The sequence below is a fragment of the Amphiura filiformis genome, chromosome 2 (genome assembly GCF_039555335.1).
Source record: "Amphiura filiformis chromosome 2, Afil_fr2py, whole genome shotgun sequence".
NCBI classification, from domain to species: domain Eukaryota; kingdom Metazoa; phylum Echinodermata; class Ophiuroidea; order Amphilepidida; family Amphiuridae; genus Amphiura; species Amphiura filiformis.
The window spans coordinates 58,335,942-58,359,618 of record NC_092629.1 but is presented as its reverse complement, the minus strand read 5'-3'; the positions used below and the strand labels follow the sequence as shown (position 1 = coordinate 58,359,618).

Here is a 23,677-nt window from a genome sequence, read left to right as displayed (position 1 = left end):
AAAATTAAAGAAACTGTAGTCACAGGTGCCTGGTTTAATGCATAAGCATAATTTAAAGAAGTATAGGCCTAATAATAATTTATGGAGTAGGCCTTCATTTTGCAATTTTTTAATATTAGGCCTACAATGACACTTTTATAGGTCTAAGACCTTAGATACCGAGGATCGATGTTGAATTGAAGTCAGCATAGAGTCCGCCTCAATAGGCCTACTGACTTTGGCAAATGTGACAGGCCCTGCATATATCGGCGGGCCAGCAGTAATTTCCACATGCTTTTAGGCAAAGGACCCTCGTTCAAGCAATGCCTAAAATGATCACAGGCCTATAGATTGACCCGACTTTTAACTTTGCCCTTCTCTTTTTTTCCTTCTTCTCTTCTCTCCTTTCCTCTTTTTTTTTTTTTTTTTTTGGGGTGGACGGGGGGGGCGCCGCCCCGCCTGAATTCGCGCCTGGGTGTCACTGTGGGTATGGGTGTTTTAATTGATTAAGGCGCCTCGGTTTTTGCGGTGGCTACTTTTGGGATAAGGAGTGTTATAGTAGGCTAGTGCTAAATTGCACCAGAGCTCCCACAGCTCTCCTTAACATAACAACATGGTATGATTGACTGTACTGAGCCTTTCTACTTGAATCCCTATATTTTAATAGGTGTATTAAAAGATTGAGCTCCTTTTTGAGCACCTAAGTAAACTCAGGAGAGTGATTAACAGAGGTCCTGCTATTTTCACAAATGAAGGTCTGGTGCAGTGCTATGGTGTTGGGTTGTTTTATAATACTGCGGTGGGGTAAGGTCCCGATGCGATTTTTTTCGTACATCATTTGTAAATTTTGGGGTGTTTTTTTCCGTTTTTCATGATCAAACAAGGAATAAAGCAAAACTCACTGAAAAAGATTTTCTGAAAAATTGCAAACCTTATATGGTCTGGATGTAGGGCCTATGTTGCGAATTGCGAGGGGAGCGAGCAGGAAAATTTGCATATTTAAGCGTTTGCGTTCTGTTTTCCTAAGCTTTTTTAGAGGTGTTTTATTAAAATGGCGCCCCATGAATGTGTGCCAAAAATCGCTTGAACCCCCCCTCGCCAAAATTTGCTTGCCCCCCCCCTTTCGGCTCGCCATAAATTTGTTGCCCCTCCCCAATTTTACCCTCCCCCAGGGCTCATAATTATTGCACACAGCCCCTAAAGTAGGGCCTACATTACAATCGTGTACGGTAAGGGAGTGTTCAGAAATACTTTGGTGGGTGGGCTGGTAAAAGGGAGGGGGGACCAAAAAAAGTTTTGGACCTTAATAGAGGGGGGGACCAAAAGTTTTAGGTGGTAGGAAAGGGGGGCAAAACAGTTTTCCATTTTAAACCCAAAACTTTCGTGCGCATTGAGACCCTCTATATCACAAGTTTTGGTTGTCAGTGCTTTTGTTTGACAAAATGATGGCACTTAGTGTAGGCCTACACATATCTATTAATTAATATAACATTAAAGATGATCAGCAACATGCAACATCTGGGTTGGTCTAAGAAATAGGCTTACTGGCACTTTTTATCATAGAATTTTATATCTCTTCAAAGTACAAACATGATTATGTACCAATCTGATTGAAAATACAACTAAATCAAGAAAATATTGCAAATAAATTGGATTTCTTTGCATGTAAACTGAACGCTTCAGTTTACTCTTTCTCATTGCAAAATTATTTTGTACACGCAGGCCCATGGATAGATTGACCATAGGGCAGAGTGCGCACAGGCCCAGGTGCCACGGTCTTTGGGGCCATTTGGGTACATTTGCATGACCAGATTAATCTCATGCATATTTGAACATTTTAGCTTTTTGAATAAATTAGTTCCAATTTTAACAATATTTGACCATTCAAGCTTCAATATGACCAAATTTATGTGCGGCTCGCGCGCATTTGTAGGCCTACTACAATAATAGCCACGGATCCAAATGATGCTGATGTGCCTATGAACCTCCAAATATATCCTCTATTTCATTTATCCCTGTAAAATAAGATAAACACCCTGATTTGGGACAAATCTAAAGTAAGTATAAAATCTAAAGTAAGTATAAAATCTAAAGTAAGTATAAAATGAAAATTTCCTTGTGCTTCTATTTCATGCGCAATTGTCCCACCGGGAATGTTTCAAACATTTGCCTCCCTCAATGACATGTGACCCAGATACCACACCACTGGAAACAAGTTCAAACAACACTATTAAGTATAATGTTTGTTATATGGGGGAGGGGGTCAAAAAGTTTTGCCTGTCAAAAGAGGGGGGTCAAAAAAGTTTAGCAGTCCATCGAGGGGGGGGGGGTCAAAAAAGTTTTCGAGCGAAAAACTTGAGGAAGACCAGGATGAGGGTGTTCTCCTCAGAATATGGTTTAATATGGCTTTAAGAGAGGCACCAGCGCCACTCCGATCACAAAACTGTTAATAGTGCGTGAGCTTGACATGGCTTGGTTTGGGACCGAATTGGCATGTGTTGCGGCCGAATTGGTATGGTACTGAATGGCGTGGGGCCGAATTGACTGGGGGCCGAGTTGAAGTGGGACTGGTCACCGTCAAATCAACACACTATCTATCAGGTGAGTGTAGTTTACTTTATTTCGTCATTTTATTTTAGTGAATATTACTGAATTGTGGTGAATCAAATGATGATGTTATATTTGAAAACATTTCGACGTAATTGTGGATGATATTGGATAAGTGTAATGTAGCTTGAACATTGTTAAATGCATTAAAATGTACGTTTTTACTTGCCACCGTGCATAGTCAGATGTCATGGACCTGGCCATACATGTATGTCCATTACAGTGTCAATCACGTATTGTACGGTATACGGTACTAAGCTGTACTAGATAGTAATCGAATCCATGGGTTCCTACAACAGCCACACATTCGACTGGGTGTACATCGTACATGCGTAGACATAGTATAGGTATGCCAGGTGAATTCAAATTTGCCATCAAACTGTCTCATTTTGTATATCAAATTTACTGGTCCTTGAGACAGTAAAGAAAGCCAAAACTGAAAACCTTGTTGTCATACATGTGTATGCATAGCACTTTCCGTAGCAAAGTTACATCTTGTCAAAGATTGACTTTCATCAAAAAGATTCAGCGCTAAAACAAAGCAGCATTTCGGTGGTCTTTCTAGATCTTAGTCTCTTGATGAGATAGCAGCTTTTCTATGTGGAACTGCTATCAAAATCCCTCTAAAATTCCATGTGCGAGTGTCTCATCACCATAAAAAATAATATATTTTGGGTCAAGTGAAGTATATACACCATATTTACGTAGGTTTCTTTGACCTACCTGTTCTTTTAAATTTAGATGTCATGTAAATATGTACATGTATTGTGTTCTAGGCAAATTTGGCTGACTAGCAAAGGTTTGCCTGGCATATACCTACATAGTACATGCACGTAGGATCAGACACGGATATACTCTGATCAGATTGAATAGGCCTATATGGTATATTTTTTATATAAATCAGTGGTGTAGAATTGGTCATATTAGGGGGGGGGGCAGCCGGGGTTTGCAGGTTTTTGCCGCAGGTGGAAAAAATGGTTTGAACCGTGGCTATTACGGCTGGACAAAAACAGGTTTTATCGGCAAAAACTAAAAAAAGTGATATAAAAAATATATATCTTTTTTATCCTAAACTGAACCCTGTTGGGTGGTCAGGGCACCAACCATTATTTGGGGCACGGGGTCTGATTGAGGTACGTACAGACCATTTTTCGGTAATTTTCCTATGCCTGGGATTTTCTATATTTTCAGATCGATGGAGGGGACACGTGCCCCCACCACACTGCCCCCACGCCACCACCCTGTGCCCCTATGATGCCACGCCACTGATGCAAACAGACAAGACTCGATCCCATTACTTTCCTATTCGGCATCGTCATCTGCGTATTTGGGGGGCTTTAGCGCCAGCCCCGGGTAAAAGCAGGGGCGGTCAAAATGAAGGGCGGCTGAAGAAGTAAGGCGGCAAAAACAAAGGGCGGAAAAAGAATTAGGAAATAAAAAAGGGCGGAAAAATTTGATAAAGCATAAAATTTTTGAAAAAATGGTACTATACATCAAAATGTGCTGCTTTTGGGATGCTGGCGCCTGGAAACCCTTTTTTTTTTTTTTTTTTTTTTTGCTCTTCACTTTTAAAACGACCGAGAAAAAAATTGGGTCAACCTTTTCGGGCTGTTGATGAAGGGGCGGCAAAATTGAATTTTCTTCAGCCCCCCGGGGTTGGGGCGGCCACGGTACGCCACTGATCGTTGTCTAGATACAATCATGTCACTAAAATTAATATTGCCAGTGATAGCCCAAATTAAACATAGGGCCTACTGCTACTCGTTCGTCCTCACCATGAGGGTCAAAAATTGTGTTTGTTTGCTTGCCCTCCACCGACCGACCCAAAATTGGCCAAAATTAGGGTTGACCGGCCATTTAAAAAGATTTTTTTTTAGTTTTTAGTTTATAATTTTAATGGTTTAAAATTTTTATGCCACCACCGGATTATGTTTCCTGGTTGTCCATCACTCTGTCATTCCGTCCATATGTCCGTCTGAGCAGTAACAAACAATGTAGATTCAATATGAAACACTCTAATTTAGATAGTGCAAAGATGATAATTAACCCGGGGTGAGGCAGTGTACACATGCATGACCAGAAAATGTGAATTAAGGGTCCTTGTCAGAGAATGCACACAAATTGCGAGAATCTTGTTTACTGGGTCAAAAATGCCTGTTTTCAGGAAAAAGGGTTCTTTCTAAACTTCTAGTTGTCCATACGCAAATTAGCAAAAGTACGGTATACAAAAAGTCCCAAAATATAACAATTTGGAGCATGGCGAGCAAAAAATTAGGTGTTTTATGCTTTTCTGGTCAAAAAAGGTCCAAATTTTGGGAAGAAAGTCCACTTTTTTCAAAATTGCCCCCCCCCCCCTTGAAAAAGGTGCACTTTTTGAAAATCAGCACCCCCCAAAAAAATAATCCTGCATACGGGCCTGCCTAGGGTCATTTTAATGGTCCCACTATTTCGCAAAGTGTGTTTCCTCTGCTAGACTGTTTCAGGGGATTCCCTGAAAATCATAAACAAAAACATGTACTAGAAGGGTTTATTTTATCAAAAACCTGTAAAGGTGGTACTTTCAGATAAAATCCTGCTTAGGGCCAGGGGTATCTTTCAGTCTTCTTAGTCCACTACTGTTCAAAATGGTTTAAATTTCAAAAACTACCATGCAAAATGACCTTGTATCAAAATACATATAACGCACTATAGCACACTTCAACATCAGGAGTCACCAGGAGGAAAGTAGCCAGGAAAGTGTATTGATGAAGCTGTGTGAATCTTTTTAAATTTAAACAACCGAATTCCTACAATTTGGATTGAAAATTAAAAGATATCAAATATAAATATTTTTGCTCCTCTTTAGAATGAGAAATAATGCACCGCTCCTATTCAGTTTAAATTTGTGAGCACCTAGTAAATAAGATGGCTCAATAACAAATACTTATCAAATAGAAATAATAAAATAAAACAAAACATGAGTTACTGTGTGAGTTACTTTTTTCTTTTCAGCCTTCATGGTAAGTATTCAAACACGGTAAGTAGAATGTACATAAGTATGGATGTCCATACTCATTTTAACTTTTTATATGCATGAATTATTTCCATTAAGCCACTTACTATTTATAATATTTGCCCTTTTCTTTTTAGCATTAATTTGAACAATAATTGTTTCAGAGTCGGTCATTTCAAACAACCATGTTGTTCATATCACATGTACCCAGCTCAAATTATTCACATGAGTTCTACGGTTCTTTCATCCCACTCCTTCTCAATCTGCAGTGGGTAACATAACATTTCTGGATGGAGGGTCATAAATTATGGTGTAGAAAGTATGATCACCAATATACCGAGTTGCACTGTACAAATTTTGAACATAGCACTCTGTTCTCATAACTTCTCAAATTGTAGAATGTTCTGTGCAAGTGCCCCCAGAATTTAAGTTTGCTTCTCAAATAGTATATCTATATAGTAACGGGTATTTTCACACGACGCGGGTGGTGAGTAGTCACAAAAAAATAAGGGGATGGGGTAATGTTTTGCAGTCTTGCTGTTGGTCATGCCACTGCCTAATAGTCTTGGGGAAAAGGAGTCATTCAGTGAGACTGGAAATTTTTTGGGTCAAAATATAAAATTTTAAGAAAAATAATAAACAAATGGGGTCATTCCGTGAGAGATTATCAGAAATTTCCCCAAAAGTTTTGAAAAAGGGGGTCTCTTGGTGACAGGTAAACAAAAAAGGGGTCATTGGATGAGAGGGAATTCAGTAAAACAAAAAGGGGTCATTAGTGAGAGGGAGTTGAAAAATGGGGGTCAATGTGGCTACACATCCTCGTCACCCATTTTAAGTGAGTACCCCCTGGCATTATGTAATGACCGACAAACCATAAAAGGGGGTCTTTTTGTGACAGGAAAACAAAAAGGGGGTCATTGGGTGAGAAGGAGTTCAGTAAAAGAAAAAAGTCATTGGGTGAAGGGAGTTCAGTAAAAGAAAAAAGGGGTCATTGGGTGAGAGGGAGTTGAAAATGAAAAACCTTTATTTATGTATTACTGCAGATGTCTATAGCTTCTAATCTGTACAAAATAGGTACACATTCAAATTAAGCTAGACTTCCAATTTATAGTTCCGGGGTAGATAAGCATTGACATTTTTGGAAACACATTAAATATTCTGCTATTATTTTGATGATCCAACTGTATCTTGGTTAAAAAATTCCGCAATAGATATTTTGTGGAAAGGAATATTTTCCAAAAGACCAGTAATCCTTCATGAAATCAGGCAAGTCAATTTATGTAACGCGCATGTATGGTAAAAAATCTATATAGCCCAGGTATATAGTAAGTTTGCCAACTTGATATTTGTGATATACCGGTGGTGTGTCCGGGGAGTTGTGCTTTGGGTTCAGCCCCGCACTGTGTTGAAAATCATGTAAAATCAGCCGTTTTTTGGCGATTTAGCCTTTTAAGCCCTCCGCATTAACTCTGAAAGGCCCTCTGTGCCCCCACAGGAAAAGATCCTGGACCTTTTCAGCGATTTTGGTATCGATGGGTGGGTTTTTAGTGGAGACCAATGTGCCCAATTGGGCTTATTTGAGCAAATGAGGCTAACAGAGCCCAAATAGGGCAAATTTGGGTGCTTTTTGGGTGTTTGGGGGAAAAATTGTTTGTGAATACTGATAGATGGGCAGCAAAAACAGCAAAATGTTGGTAAATTTGAATTGTAATTTGATACTAATTGAGTGCAATTCTCTTTTCTACTTCTTTCATATGCCAACTTCTGGATAACCCCTGGATATCTGCATGTAACCAAACTTCTCTTTGTGATCTACTTGGTGTGGAACCTATAAACTACTCATGATGTCAACCTTCAATGCTGAATAACCAACCTTATCTGCACACAATAGGTACACATTCAAATTAAGCTAGAGTTCCAAGTTATTGCTTCTTGGTAGATAAGCTTTGACATTTTTTGCAACACATATTAAAGCCATATTATAACATTTGCTGAGGAGGACACCCTCATAATGTTTCAAAATTCTGTTTTTTACATGATTATTTTGTACTTTATTAAACTAACATATTAACCTGCAAAAAGCAAGTTCGTACAGTGGTGGGCGGGACGGATATACACATCAAAGGTTACTACAGTAAGACAACCGACGTAGCAACATCAGCGCTGGTAGTAAATTCCAATTTTCTCTGCTTTAACCTCAATTGGTCGGCTTAAAATTTAAAGGGGGCATATCTGATAATAAACGCTAACATTTTATGGAAAAAAATATCAGGGATATGAGAAATATTTAAATAATATTTTGATGATCCAACTGTATCTTTGGTAAAAAATTCCGCAATAGATATTTTGTCAATTTTCTTTTTTAAAACCTTGAAATCTTAATTACCCATATCACACATCCAGTTACAGATTTACAAAGACCAGTAAGTCCTTCATAAAATCACACAAGTCAATTTCTATGGAACGCTGTTGTATGGCAAAAGAATTGCCTTAATATCTTACTATATAGTTTGCCAACTTGATATGAAATGAGACACCTGTAGCAGCTGGCAAGTGCATTATTTTGATATGGATGTGCACATTTGTAATAATATACCGGTATATGAAACTTGGTAAAGAGCCCTAGTTAGTGTTACCTTTTCAGCGATTTTGGTGTATCGATGGGTGGGTTTTTAGTGAGACCAATGTGCCCGATTGGGCGCATTTGGGCAAATGTGCCCCTAATGGAGCCCAATGAGGGCAAATTTGGGTGGTTTTTATGTGTTTTTTTGTGAAAAATTGGTATACTGGTATACTGATGGGTAGCAAAAACAGGAAAAAGTTGGTATAGAGAAAGTCAGCATCCTAAAGTCTACAGGGCACATCCCCATATAAATTTATTTGAAGACCGCCCCCCGGGTAACGAAGGTAAAAATTGTTTTTAATTCTGTATTAAATAGAATTGAAATGCAAAATTGTAATTTCTTTAAATATTTTGTTGATACAGAATGCCATCTAAAGAGCAGAAGAAGAAAGAAGCGAGAAAGAGGAGGTATGAGGAGGAGAAGGCTAAGAAGCAGCAGGTAAGTCATTTAAACAATGGGCTTAGGGCTCATTGTTCAGTTTTGTGGTCATTTGCACAATATGAAAACTTAATTAATATTCTAAGAGAATAAGAATGTAAATGGCCTTCCTAGACCTAAAACTATGTAAGTAAGGCATTTGGGCAATTCCATGACATTGTGTTCACAGCCAAAAACTGAAATCAGCAAGAACATTGCAAATACCTGGTAACAATTACAAGTTTGGCATCAAAATGATAAAATCAAAATTATCTTTCATCTTTCATTTGAGTCTTGGATTGACATTGTATATTAATTGAAGAAAAATATTTGTTCAAAATTTGGGCTTTCATTTTGGTAAAATTTCCTCACCTTGGGATTCATTTTCAAACACCAAACTTGTATAAAACAAGATTATTTTTCTCTAACTATTGATTAGAGTACAAATTATAAATGGAAACACATTTGTCAAGGAAAAAAAGCTGACAGTACAGAAAATACAGGGCTTAACATAGGGTGTCAATTTTGATGTAAAAATGTTACGCGAGTTATGCCTATTTTAGTCAATTGCAGTTTGCAATTGAAGTTTGTCAAACCTTCTAGTATAGAAAATAAGGCAAAATTAACAAACTGGAGAGGTGCTTAAAGAGTAATGTGAGTAACATGGAATCCTAAATGTGACCATGATGTGACTTGACAAAATACCTTAAAACTAGAAAATAAAGGTCAGAATCTGCCTCCCCCTTGTATGTGATAATGTCGTTGTTTGGCTGGCACTTTCTCAACTGGCCAATTTCAATAAAAATGGTATCATATTACTTGGAATAACAAGCTGCATCAAATAAGCCTCTACTCTATTAGCTGTCTCAAACATCATACAGTCTACCACTGTTTCTAATTTGGCTGGCAGTGACTGCTCTACAGGGTACATGTATATCAATTACCAAGTATCATTGCCCTAAAGGAAGAATTACATGTATGGCTACATTTCATTAGTATGCATGCTCAGTCCCTTGCCTTTTACCAATTCCCATCTAACAAATAATGATTTTGAGGGGAAAATAGAAATGGGCGATTCCATGGTTACTCACATTACACCTTTTCACGTCCTCTGAAAATCGGAGTACTGTGGGTTTTTTTATTAGTTAGCCTTGCTGTTTCATTTTTTGTGGTAACAAACCCAACATTCAAGGCTTTGACCTTGAACTGAATCTTCTCTACTTTGAGCATGACACTGATGAGAAAATCGGTTACTGACATTACTTACGCACAAAGGACTTGCCTAAAATGGGCATAATTTCAATTCAAAAGTTTCATCAAGCAGAAAGTGGTATATCCAGTTGAGTTTATGTAGCAGGTAGGCCTATATACTGTATAAATTAGGGTGATAGAAAATATGGAGCAGCTTCACATGTATAGATAGTGAGCAAAAGTCTGTTTACTCGCATTACGGTTTCTCGCATTACATTTTGTCTGCTAAAAAGATGTGAACAAATTGAGATAATAATACAGAAGAAAAACAAATATCATGAAACACATTATGGAATGTCCGACCTTATAACTCCTGAACTAAGCACCGTAGAAAATTATGACAATTGACTTTTTTATTCCCTGTGATGAGAGGAACAACTTGAGATACATTACAACATGTTGCGACTAATTTTAAGTTTTGGCCCCACTGTGACCTTCCATCCTTCATGTAAACCACAGGGTTCATAGGAAAAATGGAACCAATCAAATTTTTATCATTTCAGGATTAAGGGGGTACTACACCCCTGCCCAATGTTGTGCCTATTTTTGCATTTTTCTCACAAATTATAGCGCAATGGTAAGAAGTAAGATGTGTATATTATAGGGACAAGGACTACAACTACTGCACTTGAAATTTTATTTCAACACAGACAACAGTTGTGGAGTTACAGTCAAAAATGAGGAAAACCAATATTTGATCAATAAATCAATAACTACTTGCCTTGAGTTGCTGAATTTTCAGTGCAGTAGTTGTAGTCCTTGGCCCTATAATAATGTCCAGCCATACTATTAGATAATACTGAGATTTGTGGGTTCTTTTGAAAGGCAAAATAAATCAAACTCACTTGACTGTTCAGCAAATTGTAATTTGATACTAATTATGTGCAATTTTCTTTTCTATTTCTTTCATATGCCAACCTCTGGATAACCCCTGGATATCTGCTTGTAACCAAACTTCTCTTCGTGATCTACTTGGTGTGGAACATACAACTACTCATATCAACCTTGGATGCTGAATAACCAATCCTGTCTCCATGACATGCTTGATGTTAAACCCATGACTTCGCTTCCATTCCTTTCACTTCCCTTCACTTCACTTACATTGCATTCCCTTCCATTGCATTCCCTTCCATTGCTTTCCCTTACATTGCATTACCTTCCATTCCATTCTATTTCATTCCATCCCTTCCTTTCCATTCCTTTTCATTCCATCGCTTCTATTCCATTCCATTTCCTTCCATTCCCTTACCTTACCTTCCCTTCCATTTCCTTCCTTTCCCTTCCCTTCCTTTTCCTTCCATTCCCCCTCATTTCCATTCCCTTCCATTCCCTTCTCTTCTATTCAATTGCATTGCATTGTATTTCTATCCACTCCATTCCATTCCATCCAATCCCCTTCCCTCCCATTCCCTTCCCTTCCCTTGCATTCCATTCCCTCCCATTCCCTTCCATTCTCTTCCGGTCCCTTCCCTTTCCTTCCATTCTCTTCCCTTCCCTTCCTTCCTACTCCCTTCCCTTCCACTCCATTCCCTTCCATTCCCTTTATTTCACTTCCATTCCCTTCCTTTCCCTCCCATTCCATTCCCATTCCTTACCATTCCCTTCCTTTCCATTCCCTTCCTTTCCATTCTCTTTCGTTCCTCTCTCTTACCTTCTATTCCCTTCCATTCCATTGTCTCCAATTCCCTTCCCTTCCCTTCTATTCCCTTCCATTCCGTTCACTTCCTTCCCTTTCCATTCCATTGTATTGCAATCCCTTCCATTACATACCATTCCACCCCTTCCATTCCCTTCCTTTCCCTTCCATTCTCTTCCTTTTCCTTCCATTCTATTCCCCTTATTTACATACCCTTCCATTGTTTCCCTTCCCTTTCCTTTCATTCCCTTCCCTTCCATTCCTTCCATTTCCTTCCATTCCATTTCATTCACTTCCTTTCCTTTCCATTGCATTCCGTTTCTCTCCCCTCTCCTACCTTTCTCATCTCTACCTCCGTCATCCTGCTGTTACATGTACCTCCCTCTGGTCTCCTCTTGATGTTAAACCCAACCTCCATTACCTTCCCTTCCCCTCATACCCCCTCTCCTCTTTACTTCCCTTGTCTTTTCTCCTCCCCCTGTCCCCTTCTCTATGGGCTCCTCTTCTCTCCCCTCTCTATCCTCTGCTTCCATCCCCTCTTGATGTTAAAACCACAACTTCGTTTCCCTTCACTTCTCCTCCACTCCCCTCCTCTCTTCCTTTCTCTATTTTCCTTATCCTCTCATCCTCTCATCTCTTTTCTGTCTTCTCCTCTCCTCTCCCCTCTCCCCTCCCCTCTCTCCTTATCTCTCCTCTCCTATTCTTTTCTCTTTCATCTCCTCTCCTCACCTCTCTCGTCTTGTCTTGTCTACTCTCCTCATCCCACATTTATCCTGCTGTTCCCTCCACTCTGCTCTGCTCTCCTTTTCTCTTCATGTTAAACCCAACTTCCCTTCCATTCCATTCCTGTCCCCTTCCTCTTCACTTCACTTCCCTTCTCTCTTCTCTTCTTCCCCCATCCTCTCTTCTCGTCCTCCCCATCGGCTCCTCTGCTCTCATCCCCTTGATGTTAAACCCATGACTTATATTCCCTTCCCTTCCCCTCCCCTCCACTCCTCTCCCTTCATTTCTCCTTTCTTTTTCTTCTCTGCCCTGTCATCTCTTCTCTCCTCTCTTTCTGTTTTCTCCTCTCACCTCCCTTTCCCTGTCCTCTCTCCTCTCCCTGTCCTCTCTCCTCTCCTTTGCTCTCTCCCTTTTCTCTCTTCTCTGCTCTCCCCTCCCCTTCTCTCCCCCACACCCATCCTCTCCTGCCCTCACTTCCTCTCCATCTCTCTCCTCTTCTCTCTTCTCTCCTTTCCTCTTCTCCCTCCTCTCCTGCCTATTCTATTCTACGCCTTCTGGCATTTCTACTTTTGCCACCTTTCATTCCACCTGCTGCTCATGCAACAGGGTCTTCTGACATGTCTCGAACGGGGTCCTAATCCCCCGGGCGAGGCATGTATATGCCAAAATCCATGCCAAAATCCATGCCAAAATCCAAGCCAAAGACGAAGAGATGAACAGGAAAGTACAGACCACGAACAGCAATCAACTGCTATGACCACTGCAGAACCATGTCAACTTGTGAATGATGGTGGATTTCAAAGTGCCGATGAAATTGTAAGTCAAAATTTAGAATCGCAACATGAATCTAATCACACTATGATCAGTGCATGTAGCAATCAGAATTCGTCAAGCATTCCACAGACTCAATCCACATCTGCTTTATATGAATCAGATAGCTGCAATGATAATGATCAGCCAGGGTGTTCTTTTTGGTCCAAAGATGATAGTCGCAAAGCAAAAGTTCAAGCTAGGAACAAGAAATACTATGCTAAAATCAAACAAAGTGTATGTGCTAAGAAGAAAGCTACCTATGCTGCGGATAAACACAACATATTGAAGCAAAGATCAGACTACCATGTAAGGAACAGGAATGTTGTATTAGACCACAAGAGAGACCACTATGTGAAGAATAGGAATGTTGTATTAGACCACAGGAGAGACCACTATGTAAAGAATAGGAATGGTGTATTAGATCACAGGAGAGACCACTATGTAAAGAAAAGGAATGCTATATTGCATCAAAGATCAGAACACTATGCAAGGAATAGGAATCTTGTATTAAACCGAAAGAAAGACCACTATGTAAGGAATAGAGCTGAACTTTTGATGAAACAAAACAAACGATATCATGAAAACAAACCGTCAATATTGATGAGAAAGAAATTGGACTATATAAGACACAGAGCTTTGCTACTGATTAAAAGAAGTATCAATTACATGAGAAACAAAAGACGGATTTTGAACCAAAAGAAAGCAAACTATCAAGATCCTCAAAGAAGAGCTAGACAAATCCAACAGGCAACGTCTTCCCGCAAATCTTCTAAAAGTGACATCAATAAAGTTATCATGAAATTCAAGACAGAAATACAAGAAGAGAAACCTATACACAACTGCATTATATGCAACCGCTTATTCTTCCGAGACCAAGTTGTGCAGTTCAAGAAGTTGAAGTACAGTAAGCCCAGTCTCTTAGCAGCTATGCCAGTAAACACAGATTATGATAATTTGCCAACTATTGCATGGATTTGCAAAACCTGTCATAACAACATAAAAGACCATAAAGTACCAACATTGTCACAAGCCAATAAGCTAGAACTATGCCCACAGCCTCCAGAACTGTCGGATTTGAACATTCTTGAAAGACACTTGATAGCACCTGTTATTCCTTTCATGAAACTAGTTCCTCTATACAAAGGTTGTCAGAAAGGTATTCATGGTCAAGTAGTGTGTGTAAAAGCAGATGTTGAAAGTACAGCAAAAGCATTGCCACGTCTTCCTACTGATGATAGCATTGTTCGAGTAAAATTGAAACGTGCATTGAAGTACAAAGGTCATGTCATGTACAAACAAGTGTGTCCTAGCAAGATTAGAAGTGCTCTTGATGTCCTGAAGCAAACAAATCCAGTCTTTAAAGATATTGAAGTAAATACTGAACAACTAGATGCTGTTCATAATGATCCTATTGTTGCTAATGAACATCTTGATGAAAGTTCTGAATCAGAACCTGAAGATATTGAAACAGAGCCAGCTCATAGTTCAAATTTGACAGATGAACAAGGCTTAGTTGAAACTGTAAACATAGACAACTCAAAACAGACGCCTTGTGATAATGAGAATCATGCTAGTAATGCTAACAAATCTGATCCTGTTAATGCTAGTGAACACACAGACCAATACCAAGATACTGATATGGAAACCATTTCTGAATTCATAGATGAACAACTATGTAATACAGTAAACTCTGATATTGAATCTGATCATGAAGTTCATGCTGATGATGAACCAAATTCTGAAATTCCAGATGAAGACAACCCTGAAACAAACCCAGATGATGATGATGATGATATTACTAATACATCTGCCCCACTCATGTCATTCTTGCAGCCAGTTGACTTAGCACAATATCTTGCAGATCACTGTGATGATTCTATACTTAGTCTTGCACCTGCAGAAGGCAATAGACCAGTCAATGTTCTCAATGTAGAAGCAGAAGCATTCCCAGCTCAATTTCCTGATGCCAAGAATACAAACACTGAACAAAGAAACATAAAAGTTTCCCCAAGCAGATATTTCAATGCAAGGCTCTTTTCTTCTGATAGTCGTTTTGCTAGTGACCCACAGTACATTTTCTTTGCCCAGTATGCAACCGAAGTGAACATGATAACTTCCCAGATATCAATTGCCATGAGACAAGGTCATACCAAAACTCCTGATGGAAAACCTATCACGCCCGAAATGCTTGCAGACAAAGAGCAAGTCAAACAAATGATTGAGAGGGATTCAGGATTTCGATATCTGAGACAGATAAGAGGAACACCATCATACTGGGATGCGACACTGAAAGATTTATTTGCAATGATTCGACAAATTGGCATTCCAACATGGTTTCTAACGTTTAGTGCTGCTGACCGTAGATGGATTGAAATTGATAATGCAATTCTTGAACAGCAAGGCAAACCACCACTTACACCTGAAGAGCACAAAGACATGAACTGGGAAACACATTGCGAACACATATATTCAAACACAGTAACCCCAACTAGAATGTTTGAGCACAGAGTGAAAAAGTATATCAAAGATGTCATTAAATCGCCTGCTGAACCCATTGGCAAAGTTGTTGACTATTTCTATCGCACAGAATTCCAACAGAGAGGTTGGCCACACATTCATATGTTAGTTTGGGTAGAAGATGCTCCTGATGTATATGATGTATCAGATTGTGACATTGTTGAATTTGTTGACAAATATGTTACATGTGAACTACCATCTGAAGATGATGATCCAGAACTCCATGAAATTGTCAAATCATGTCAAATGCATAGCAAGAATCATACCAAGTCGTGTCGCAAAACAGGCAAAACATGTCGCTTCAACTTTCCCAAACCACCTTCAAAACAAACTTTCATAGCAAGACACTTAGATACATATGATGATTCAGATGATGATGATGAAACTGATGATAACATTCCTGATGAATTACATGTACTTGATGACCAAGGTGAGGCAGATGCACAAATTGAAGCTAAAACTGTTATCGAGAAAATACATGATTCTCTAACTGATCCAGATACAGAAATATCAGAAAGTACTTCTGTTACTGAAATCTTTGATGCTGCAAATGTTTCTCAAGCAGACCTAGAAATGGCACTTATAACACTCGCATCACAATCTACAATCTATCTGAAAAGAAAACCTGCAGAAGTGTTGATCAATAACTACAACCCCCACTTAATCCGAGCATGGAATGGCAATATGGACATTCAAATTGTACTTGATGCTTATAGTTGTATCAAATATATCATGTCATATTTAACCAAATGTGAACGTCAAGTAGGTGATCTATTGAGAAATGCACAAAAGAGGCTAGACAAGACAATAGTGATGCTGTTACAGAGCTCAGAAAAATTGGAAATGTCTATCTGCACAGTCGAGAGTTGAGTGTTATGGAGAGTATATACAGAGTATGTAGCATGCACTTGAAAGATTGTACAAGAGATGTAGTTTTTGTACAGACAGATCCAGATGGTCAGAGAATATCACTACCATTGTCTTTGATGCAGAACAAAGACCCCACAGATCAAGTATGGATGACAAATTTGCTTGAAAAGTACTATGGCAGACCAGATATACCCAAATTCAGTGATATGTGCTTGGCAACATTCGTATCCAAGTTCCGCTTTACATCCAAAACTGTAAACAGAGCTACAACTGATGAATCTGATGATGAAGAAAGTTCAAGAAGTACAAGCCAGAGCTATGATCTTGAATATCTTGGTAGAGATCTTGGGAATGCAAAAGAACGTGTAGGTAAACCTGCCATCATACGCTATCCAAAGATAAAGCTTGAAAAGAGCCAGTAAAGTACTACATGAACATCTTACGTATGTACCTGCCACACCGTCACATTGAGCTCAAACCAGAAGATTTTGCCAGTTTTGCATTGTACTATCATACTGGTTATGTCAGAACACAGAATGGTGTGAAATCAGTTAAAGTGGTAGTGAAAGACAACATGAAACAGTATGAGCTTATCAATGACAAAATAGATACTGCATGGAATGAAATGCAAAATGCAAATGGTAATCTTGAAGATGCATGGGCTGCATTAGCACCACAAGCTGAACAAGAACGTCTTGATGGTCTTGAAGACAAAATCATGTTAAGCAATGAATCTGACGATGATTTCAATGAAATTGAAATTCCTGAACTGCAAGCAAATACATCCAAGAAATGCAATGACAACTCGTATCGATCACCAGTTGAGACTATAAGATCAGTTCCTTCAGATGACCAAGTTGCAACAATGATCAGAGCTCTCAATGATAAACAGTTACAGCTTTTCAAGTATGTTCACCAATGGTGTATGAAAAAATGAACGGTGAAAATCCAGAACCTTTCAGAATATTTCTCACTGGTGGAGCTGGCACAGGCAAATCTCATGTAACAAGATGTATCAGATATCATGCAGAGAAAATCTTTGACACCTTGCGTGACACACAACAAGAAAAGACAGTACTAGTTGTTGCACACACTGGCACAGCTGCTTTCAATGTTGAAGGAGAAACAATTTGTTCTGCTCTGAATATCAGTATACATGCGACTAAAGATTACAAGCCACTAAGAGAAGAGTCACTCAATACCATGCGTACAAAGTTGAAACACCTGCAGTTATTAATCATAGACGAAATCTCAATGGTTAGGAAAAAGCAGTTGCAATATATTCATGGTAGACTACAGCAAATAAAGCGAGCTTCAGATCGTTCATTCTTTGGGAATATTCCAGTACTAGCTGTTGGAGATTTCTATCAAATCCCACCGATCAATCCAAGCACTCCACTGTGTGTTCCAGATGAGAATCCATTGAACATGTTAAATGATATGTGGACTGACAACTTCCAAATTTGTGAACTCACACAAATCATGCGTCAGCAAGATGATCTTGAATTTGCTCAGCTACTCAATCGCTTACGTGTACGAAAACAAAGTGATGCTATGAATCCTTCTGATGAGAAAAAGCTCATATCACGAACTGTTGGTTCCAGAACAGATCTGATACCACCAAAAGAAGCACTTCATATCTATGCAACCAATGTAGATGTTGACAGTCATAACCAAGCAATGCTACAATCTCTACCAAAAAAAAAATCATTATCCTTGCTCTTGATATGAAACAAACTGGAGGACAAAGTCAAATCAGAAAAGTCCCATACAAGTCTGAACAAATTGGTAAAACAGTGCTGCAATCTCAACTATGCTTAGCAGATGAAGCTAGAGTAATGCTTACAACAAATCTAGATGTACCTGATGGTCTTTGCAATGGAGTCACTGGCACAGTCAAATCTATCCTACCTAATGATGCAAACGATCAACCAAGTGCTATCTATGTACAATTTGATAATGCAAAGTGTGGTGCAAATGCAAGGCAAAAAAGTCCACTACCAAATGAATATGCTAACTGTGTTGTCATCAAACCACATCAAGAAAGCATTGAAATCCAAGATGAATCTGGACATCAAACTAGAACACGTAAGCAATATCCATTGAAACTAGCTTGGGCAATCACAATGCACAAAGTTCAAGGACAAACGACAGATCAAGCAGTAGTCTCATTGAAAGGAACCAGAGCATGCATGGCCTATGTAGCAATTAGTCGTGTCACACATCTCAGTGGTCTGTATCTGAAAAACTACAATGCAAAGAGAATCTTCTGTAATGAAAAGGTTCACCAGTACGTATCCGAGATGTTACCATGTGATCTTTCAGTTGCTAACCAGATTTTGCATACAAATCAGAGAGAGCATTTCATAATTGTCCATCACAATGTACAAAGTCTTGCCAAACACATTGATGATATCAGAAGTGACTTTGAAATTAGCAAAGCTCATGTCATAGCTCTATCAGAAACATGGCTCAGTACTGTTCATGACAAAAGTAACTATGAAATACCAGGATATGAACTTGTTGCCATGACAAAACCATCTGAACAAGCTAGAGGCAGAGGTACTGCAATGTATGTCCATGAGAGTGTTCTATTTACTGCACTACCACTTGAAGTAGATGAATGTGATATCCTTGCTATAAGAACCAATGGCAATCCATCTATGGTTATCATGACAGTCTACAAGCCAGTTAGTACAAGCATTACTGTGATTTCAAATGTGCTGAACAACTTGTGCACCCAGATAGAGATGCTAGATGTTGATTATGTTGTTATTCTTGGCGATTTCAATCACGATCTTCTCAAGAAACCACCAATTGAAGCATTGCAGAGATATCACCAATTAATAACCACTCCTACCACTGCTAAAGGAACTCTTTTGGATCATGTTTACATCAAGCCAATCCCTGCAGAATATCAAGCATCAGTATTAGCCTCGCATTTCAGCTACCATGAGCCAGTTTCCCTCTCTATTAAATTGTAAATTGTATACTCTTCACATTAATATCTAGACTAAAGCCTGAAGTTTTCAATGTTGCAGATTTCTGCAAATAAAGCAGAATTCGGATGAAAAGCAGAAAAGGCAGTTTTCATAAAAAAGAGAATAAAAAACATCAGAACTCCACAAAAATGAAAATAATGAACAATCTTATCAATAAAATGATATAAATATTAAAATCGACTTGAAAATGTAACATAATAAAGAATGTTTTACCATGAAATATTCTGGTGAAATATGGACTATACATCAGGCCAAAATCCTGATGTAAAAATTTTGAAAATTGCAAAATTTACAAAGCAGAAGAAAGCAGTATAAATGTATAAAGCAGATAAATTTTTGGCTTTAATGTAGACCAAATGTACCAAATCACATGTAGTGTATCATATGATCCCTTTATTATGTTTTACCTGTACGCATAGCCAACTTGTCACTTATATTTATATCAAATTTGCTACCCAGATCAAAGATATATTGAAGAATTGAGAACCACATCAACAATCACTTGAAACTGTAAGTGACCATAGAGAATACCAGCCATAATCTGCCTTTCAAGCCAAGTTCTATGAGTACCACATATGCATCAGCTTGCAACCATCATAGCAGACTTGAATCTCCAAGCATATCAAACTATAAGTGACCATAGAGCAAACCAGCCATAATCTGCCTTTCAAGCCAAGTTCTACAAGTACCAAATATGCATCGGCTTGCAACCATCATAGCAGACTTGAATCTCCAAGCATATCAAACTGTAAGTGACCATAGAGCAAACCAGCCATAATCTGCCTTTCAAGCCAAGTTCTCACGAGTACCAAATATGCATCAGCTTGCAACCATCATAGCAGACTTGAATCTCCAAGCATATCATTAAGGTAATAAGCAAATTTCGACAATTGTTTATGCTGAGTGTTGAGCCAAACCCACCCAAAGTTAGTTTTAAACTTAGTGGCAAGTAAATCAAAACAATTGTTATGCTGAGTGTTGAGCCAGACCCCAGATACACTGTTAAGTATGCCACAATGTAAAAGTTTAGACCTTAATTAGTGGCAAGCAAATTGCAACAATTATAATGCCAAGTGCTGAGTCTAAACCCAAGCAAACTGTTAGCATTCAACAATGCCAAAGTTAAAAAAAAGTTTTGAAGCTTTTATATTGGCAAGCAAATTTCAAGAATCATGCCGAACCCTGAGCCATACCCAAGAAAACAGTTTAACATAGCACAGTTCCAAAGATGATGAGAATTTAAAGCTTAGTACAAGAAATATGTTACCTTCATGAATATTGTTATCAAAATAGCAATCACAGTTTCTTCAGCAAAATTTTAATATCAAGCCCATTTTACAGTTTGTTACCTTAATGATATTTGGCGGAAGTAAACATGTTTAGCAGAATATCACTGAATTATACACTTACTAAACACATTCTTGGGGAAGGTGAGTATCTGCTTTTCATTATTAATTTTATCCTCCTCACTTTAGCCATAAAGGAATATTGCAATCCCGGATTGCAATAATGTAATAGTGTATCGGTATCCCTTCTGTGTAATAGGACTGGGGAGGTTATCATTTTTTTCATTTTATTAGTTGTTGCAATAGAGCACTAGGCATACACCTGCCATTTCTAATGCTCTATATAGTGACACAGTTAAAAGCGTTTCCAAAATTTGCATCACTCCTCTATACATGTAGCTATGGTCTCCTCCTGTTGTTCTTTTTAATTTAAATACATTTCCATGAGAAGGAAGCTATGAAGGAGATGTTGTCTCATCAAAGCCAATTACAACATTTCTCTAAAGCTTAGTACCAAGCAAACAGAATATAAAGCTTATTTCAATACAGAAAATGCCTATAGTGTATTTTGATATAAGACATATGCTAACTTTTTTTACATTATCAATTTTTATTTCTGTACAGAATGTGAACAGACGGAAGGCCTATGGAGAATATGAACAGAATATCAAACCTATTTGTTCAATATCAACTAATATGGTGCAAAATGCAAGCACTTGAAATCTCAAAGCTCATAATGGCACACCCGTCATCAGAATGATGAACTGTATGAATTCACAAGTCCCGCAGTCATCAATGTCAGTATACATTTAAGATACACTGCAGCATTTCAGGTGGACTATATGAACAAGTGCAACTTCATGCCAACCTAACATCTGCAACCAGTGATATCAACTACATCTCTACAAATCATATACTGACCAAAACCAAATATATCTGTTCCACTACATGCAAGTAAAGTGCTGTTTCAAATTCAACTGTGGAGTACCAACTTCATTACTGAACCTTTTCAACCAGTTTCCTTTTCACAACGTAAGTACATAATATAGTTTCCATCTTTTTTAATCCACCTAACTTTGTTTTAGGGGCTGTGCAATAATTATGAGCCCTGGGGAGGGTAAAATTGGGGGGCAAGACATTTTGGCGAGCCAAACCGGGTGGGGGGCAAGCAATTTTGGCGAGCCGTTAGAAAATTTTATCCACCCAGGGGGGGGGGGGGCTCATAATTATTGCACAGCCCCTTAGCCATAAGGGGGGTTACAATCATTCCTTCTGTCTGTATATAAATATGTCTCTGTCCATGTACATCAAGATCAAGTAACTCCCCAGGGGATTATTTGTGTTTACGAACTGCTCTATTTGTTAGTTGAAAATAATTGAAATGGTCAAACAAATAGATCCAAATTGCTCCCCATTGCTATATTTATCCTTTTACGGACTGTTGAATATTAACCAGGGGAGTGCAATTTTTTGGATACTCCCCTAATTGTTTTCCCCTCAAAAATAATATTTCCCCATGAAAACTCCCACTCTCCCCTCTGGTGTATATATTGAACAGTCCCTTATATCTGACTGCATCTGTAGCCATTACTGTATAAGTGGCATTTTTTGTGTAGTGTTGAATTTGGAGTGAAATATGTTTGCAGTTGTAATTTTCACGATTACCTAGTTTTGCCCTACACTTGCAATACATTATTACGTCACAAGGTGTTTTACGGATGAAACTCGATTCATGAAATCAGCAAAAATAAAACCCTCGCCAAAAATAACCACTTGTACAGTATATTGCATATTTCACTAAAACATGACTAAATTTCTTTTTTCTATTTACCTTTTTTGCCACAGGCAACATTGCAAGAGAGACATCATTCCACTCTCACTGCTGACATCAGAAACTTTGAAACGGGCATAATTTGCATGTATTTCCAATGGAAGCACATATTTAGCTAGTCTACAAATTACACCTGAGGACACCTGTAACAACATACAATTTGACTTCATTGCATTAATTAAGACTGATATATTGATAACTGACTTTTGAAGCGTTCATCTTCATTTTAATGTTGCGTGAGAGTCAAACCATCCTGTAAAAACAGTGAAGTTATATCCTAAATTATTTATGATATCAGAATTACTGTTACATATATTTGGAATGAACATTTAGGAAATATTGTTTTATATTTTCTTTGCTTCATAGAAGCAAATAAAAACTCTTTTGTTTTGTGTTTTTTTAAAGGATGTTATGAAGGAAAATCAATCGCCATATGTTAAAGTATCATGCAGGGGTGCATTATCTAATCTCCTGTCCAATACTGATGCCCAAAGGTTACAGTTTGTTTCAATTCCAGGGAAGTAAATATTAACAGATACAAAATTATCCACTATCTCCATTACTGTATTTGAATTCAGGGGCAGATTCAGTGGATGACAAAGACCTGGCAGGCTGTTCTGATCAAGGTAATGCCTGGCTGTCTTTACAGTCTAGACTGACCACCAGGGACAAACACCATTTCACATTTATTCACCCAGAATAAATAAATAAAAATAAGATTTGTATACAAGATTGCAAATCATCAATCTTATACATAGGTTTTAATAAATGTTTTCCTGAAATTTGATGTGAACATAATTGTCTGTGGAGTTATCGTTTGTGAATAGCGGAAGAGGGGTTAGGTGTGGTCACGGGCATAGATATTCGTGTTTGGTCAAACACAGTCGCTGTGCCATCTAGTTCTCCTTCTCCTTCTTCTCAAGATCAGTCCTTTGCACTCCTCTAGCTTAAGAACTAAAGTAGCCTTGGGGCCCATACTTGGTACAATGATGGCCCATGACCCCTAGATACATCCTAGGGTACCCCCGACCCCAGAGGTCAAAGGTCATGGGCTACAGGGGGCAATATGTGTAAAATTTCAAACAGCTCTAGCTCAAGAACTATAGCGCCCTCAGGGTTCATACTTGGT

The 23,677-nt window shown here is 38.5% G+C and overlaps 1 protein-coding gene across 3 annotated transcripts; it reads left to right on the top strand.

The window, feature by feature from the left end:
* The first annotated feature begins 7,289 nt into the window (after positions 1 to 7,289).
* On the top strand, positions 7,290 to 22,747 carry LOC140146454 (uncharacterized). Of its 3 annotated transcripts, none has more exons than XR_011858246.1 (6): positions 7,290 to 7,469; positions 8,565 to 8,640; positions 12,836 to 13,045; positions 19,891 to 20,179; positions 21,342 to 21,749; positions 22,563 to 22,747. XR_011858246.1 is itself a non-coding variant. In XM_072168315.1 (4 exons), the coding sequence occupies exons 2-4, from the start codon at positions 8,566 to 8,568 to the stop codon at positions 19,912 to 19,914; spliced, it is 309 nt and encodes a 102-aa protein (XP_072024416.1). In that variant the 5' UTR covers positions 7,290 to 7,469; position 8,565; the 3' UTR covers positions 19,915 to 20,812. The 3 variants fall into 3 exon arrangements, 1 of the variants encoding a protein (XP_072024416.1); XR_011858245.1 differs by having other exon boundaries at positions 19,891 to 20,300; XM_072168315.1 differs by lacking the exons at positions 21,342 to 21,749; positions 22,563 to 22,747 and having other exon boundaries at positions 19,891 to 20,812.
* The last annotated feature ends 930 nt before the right edge of the window (positions 22,748 to 23,677 follow it).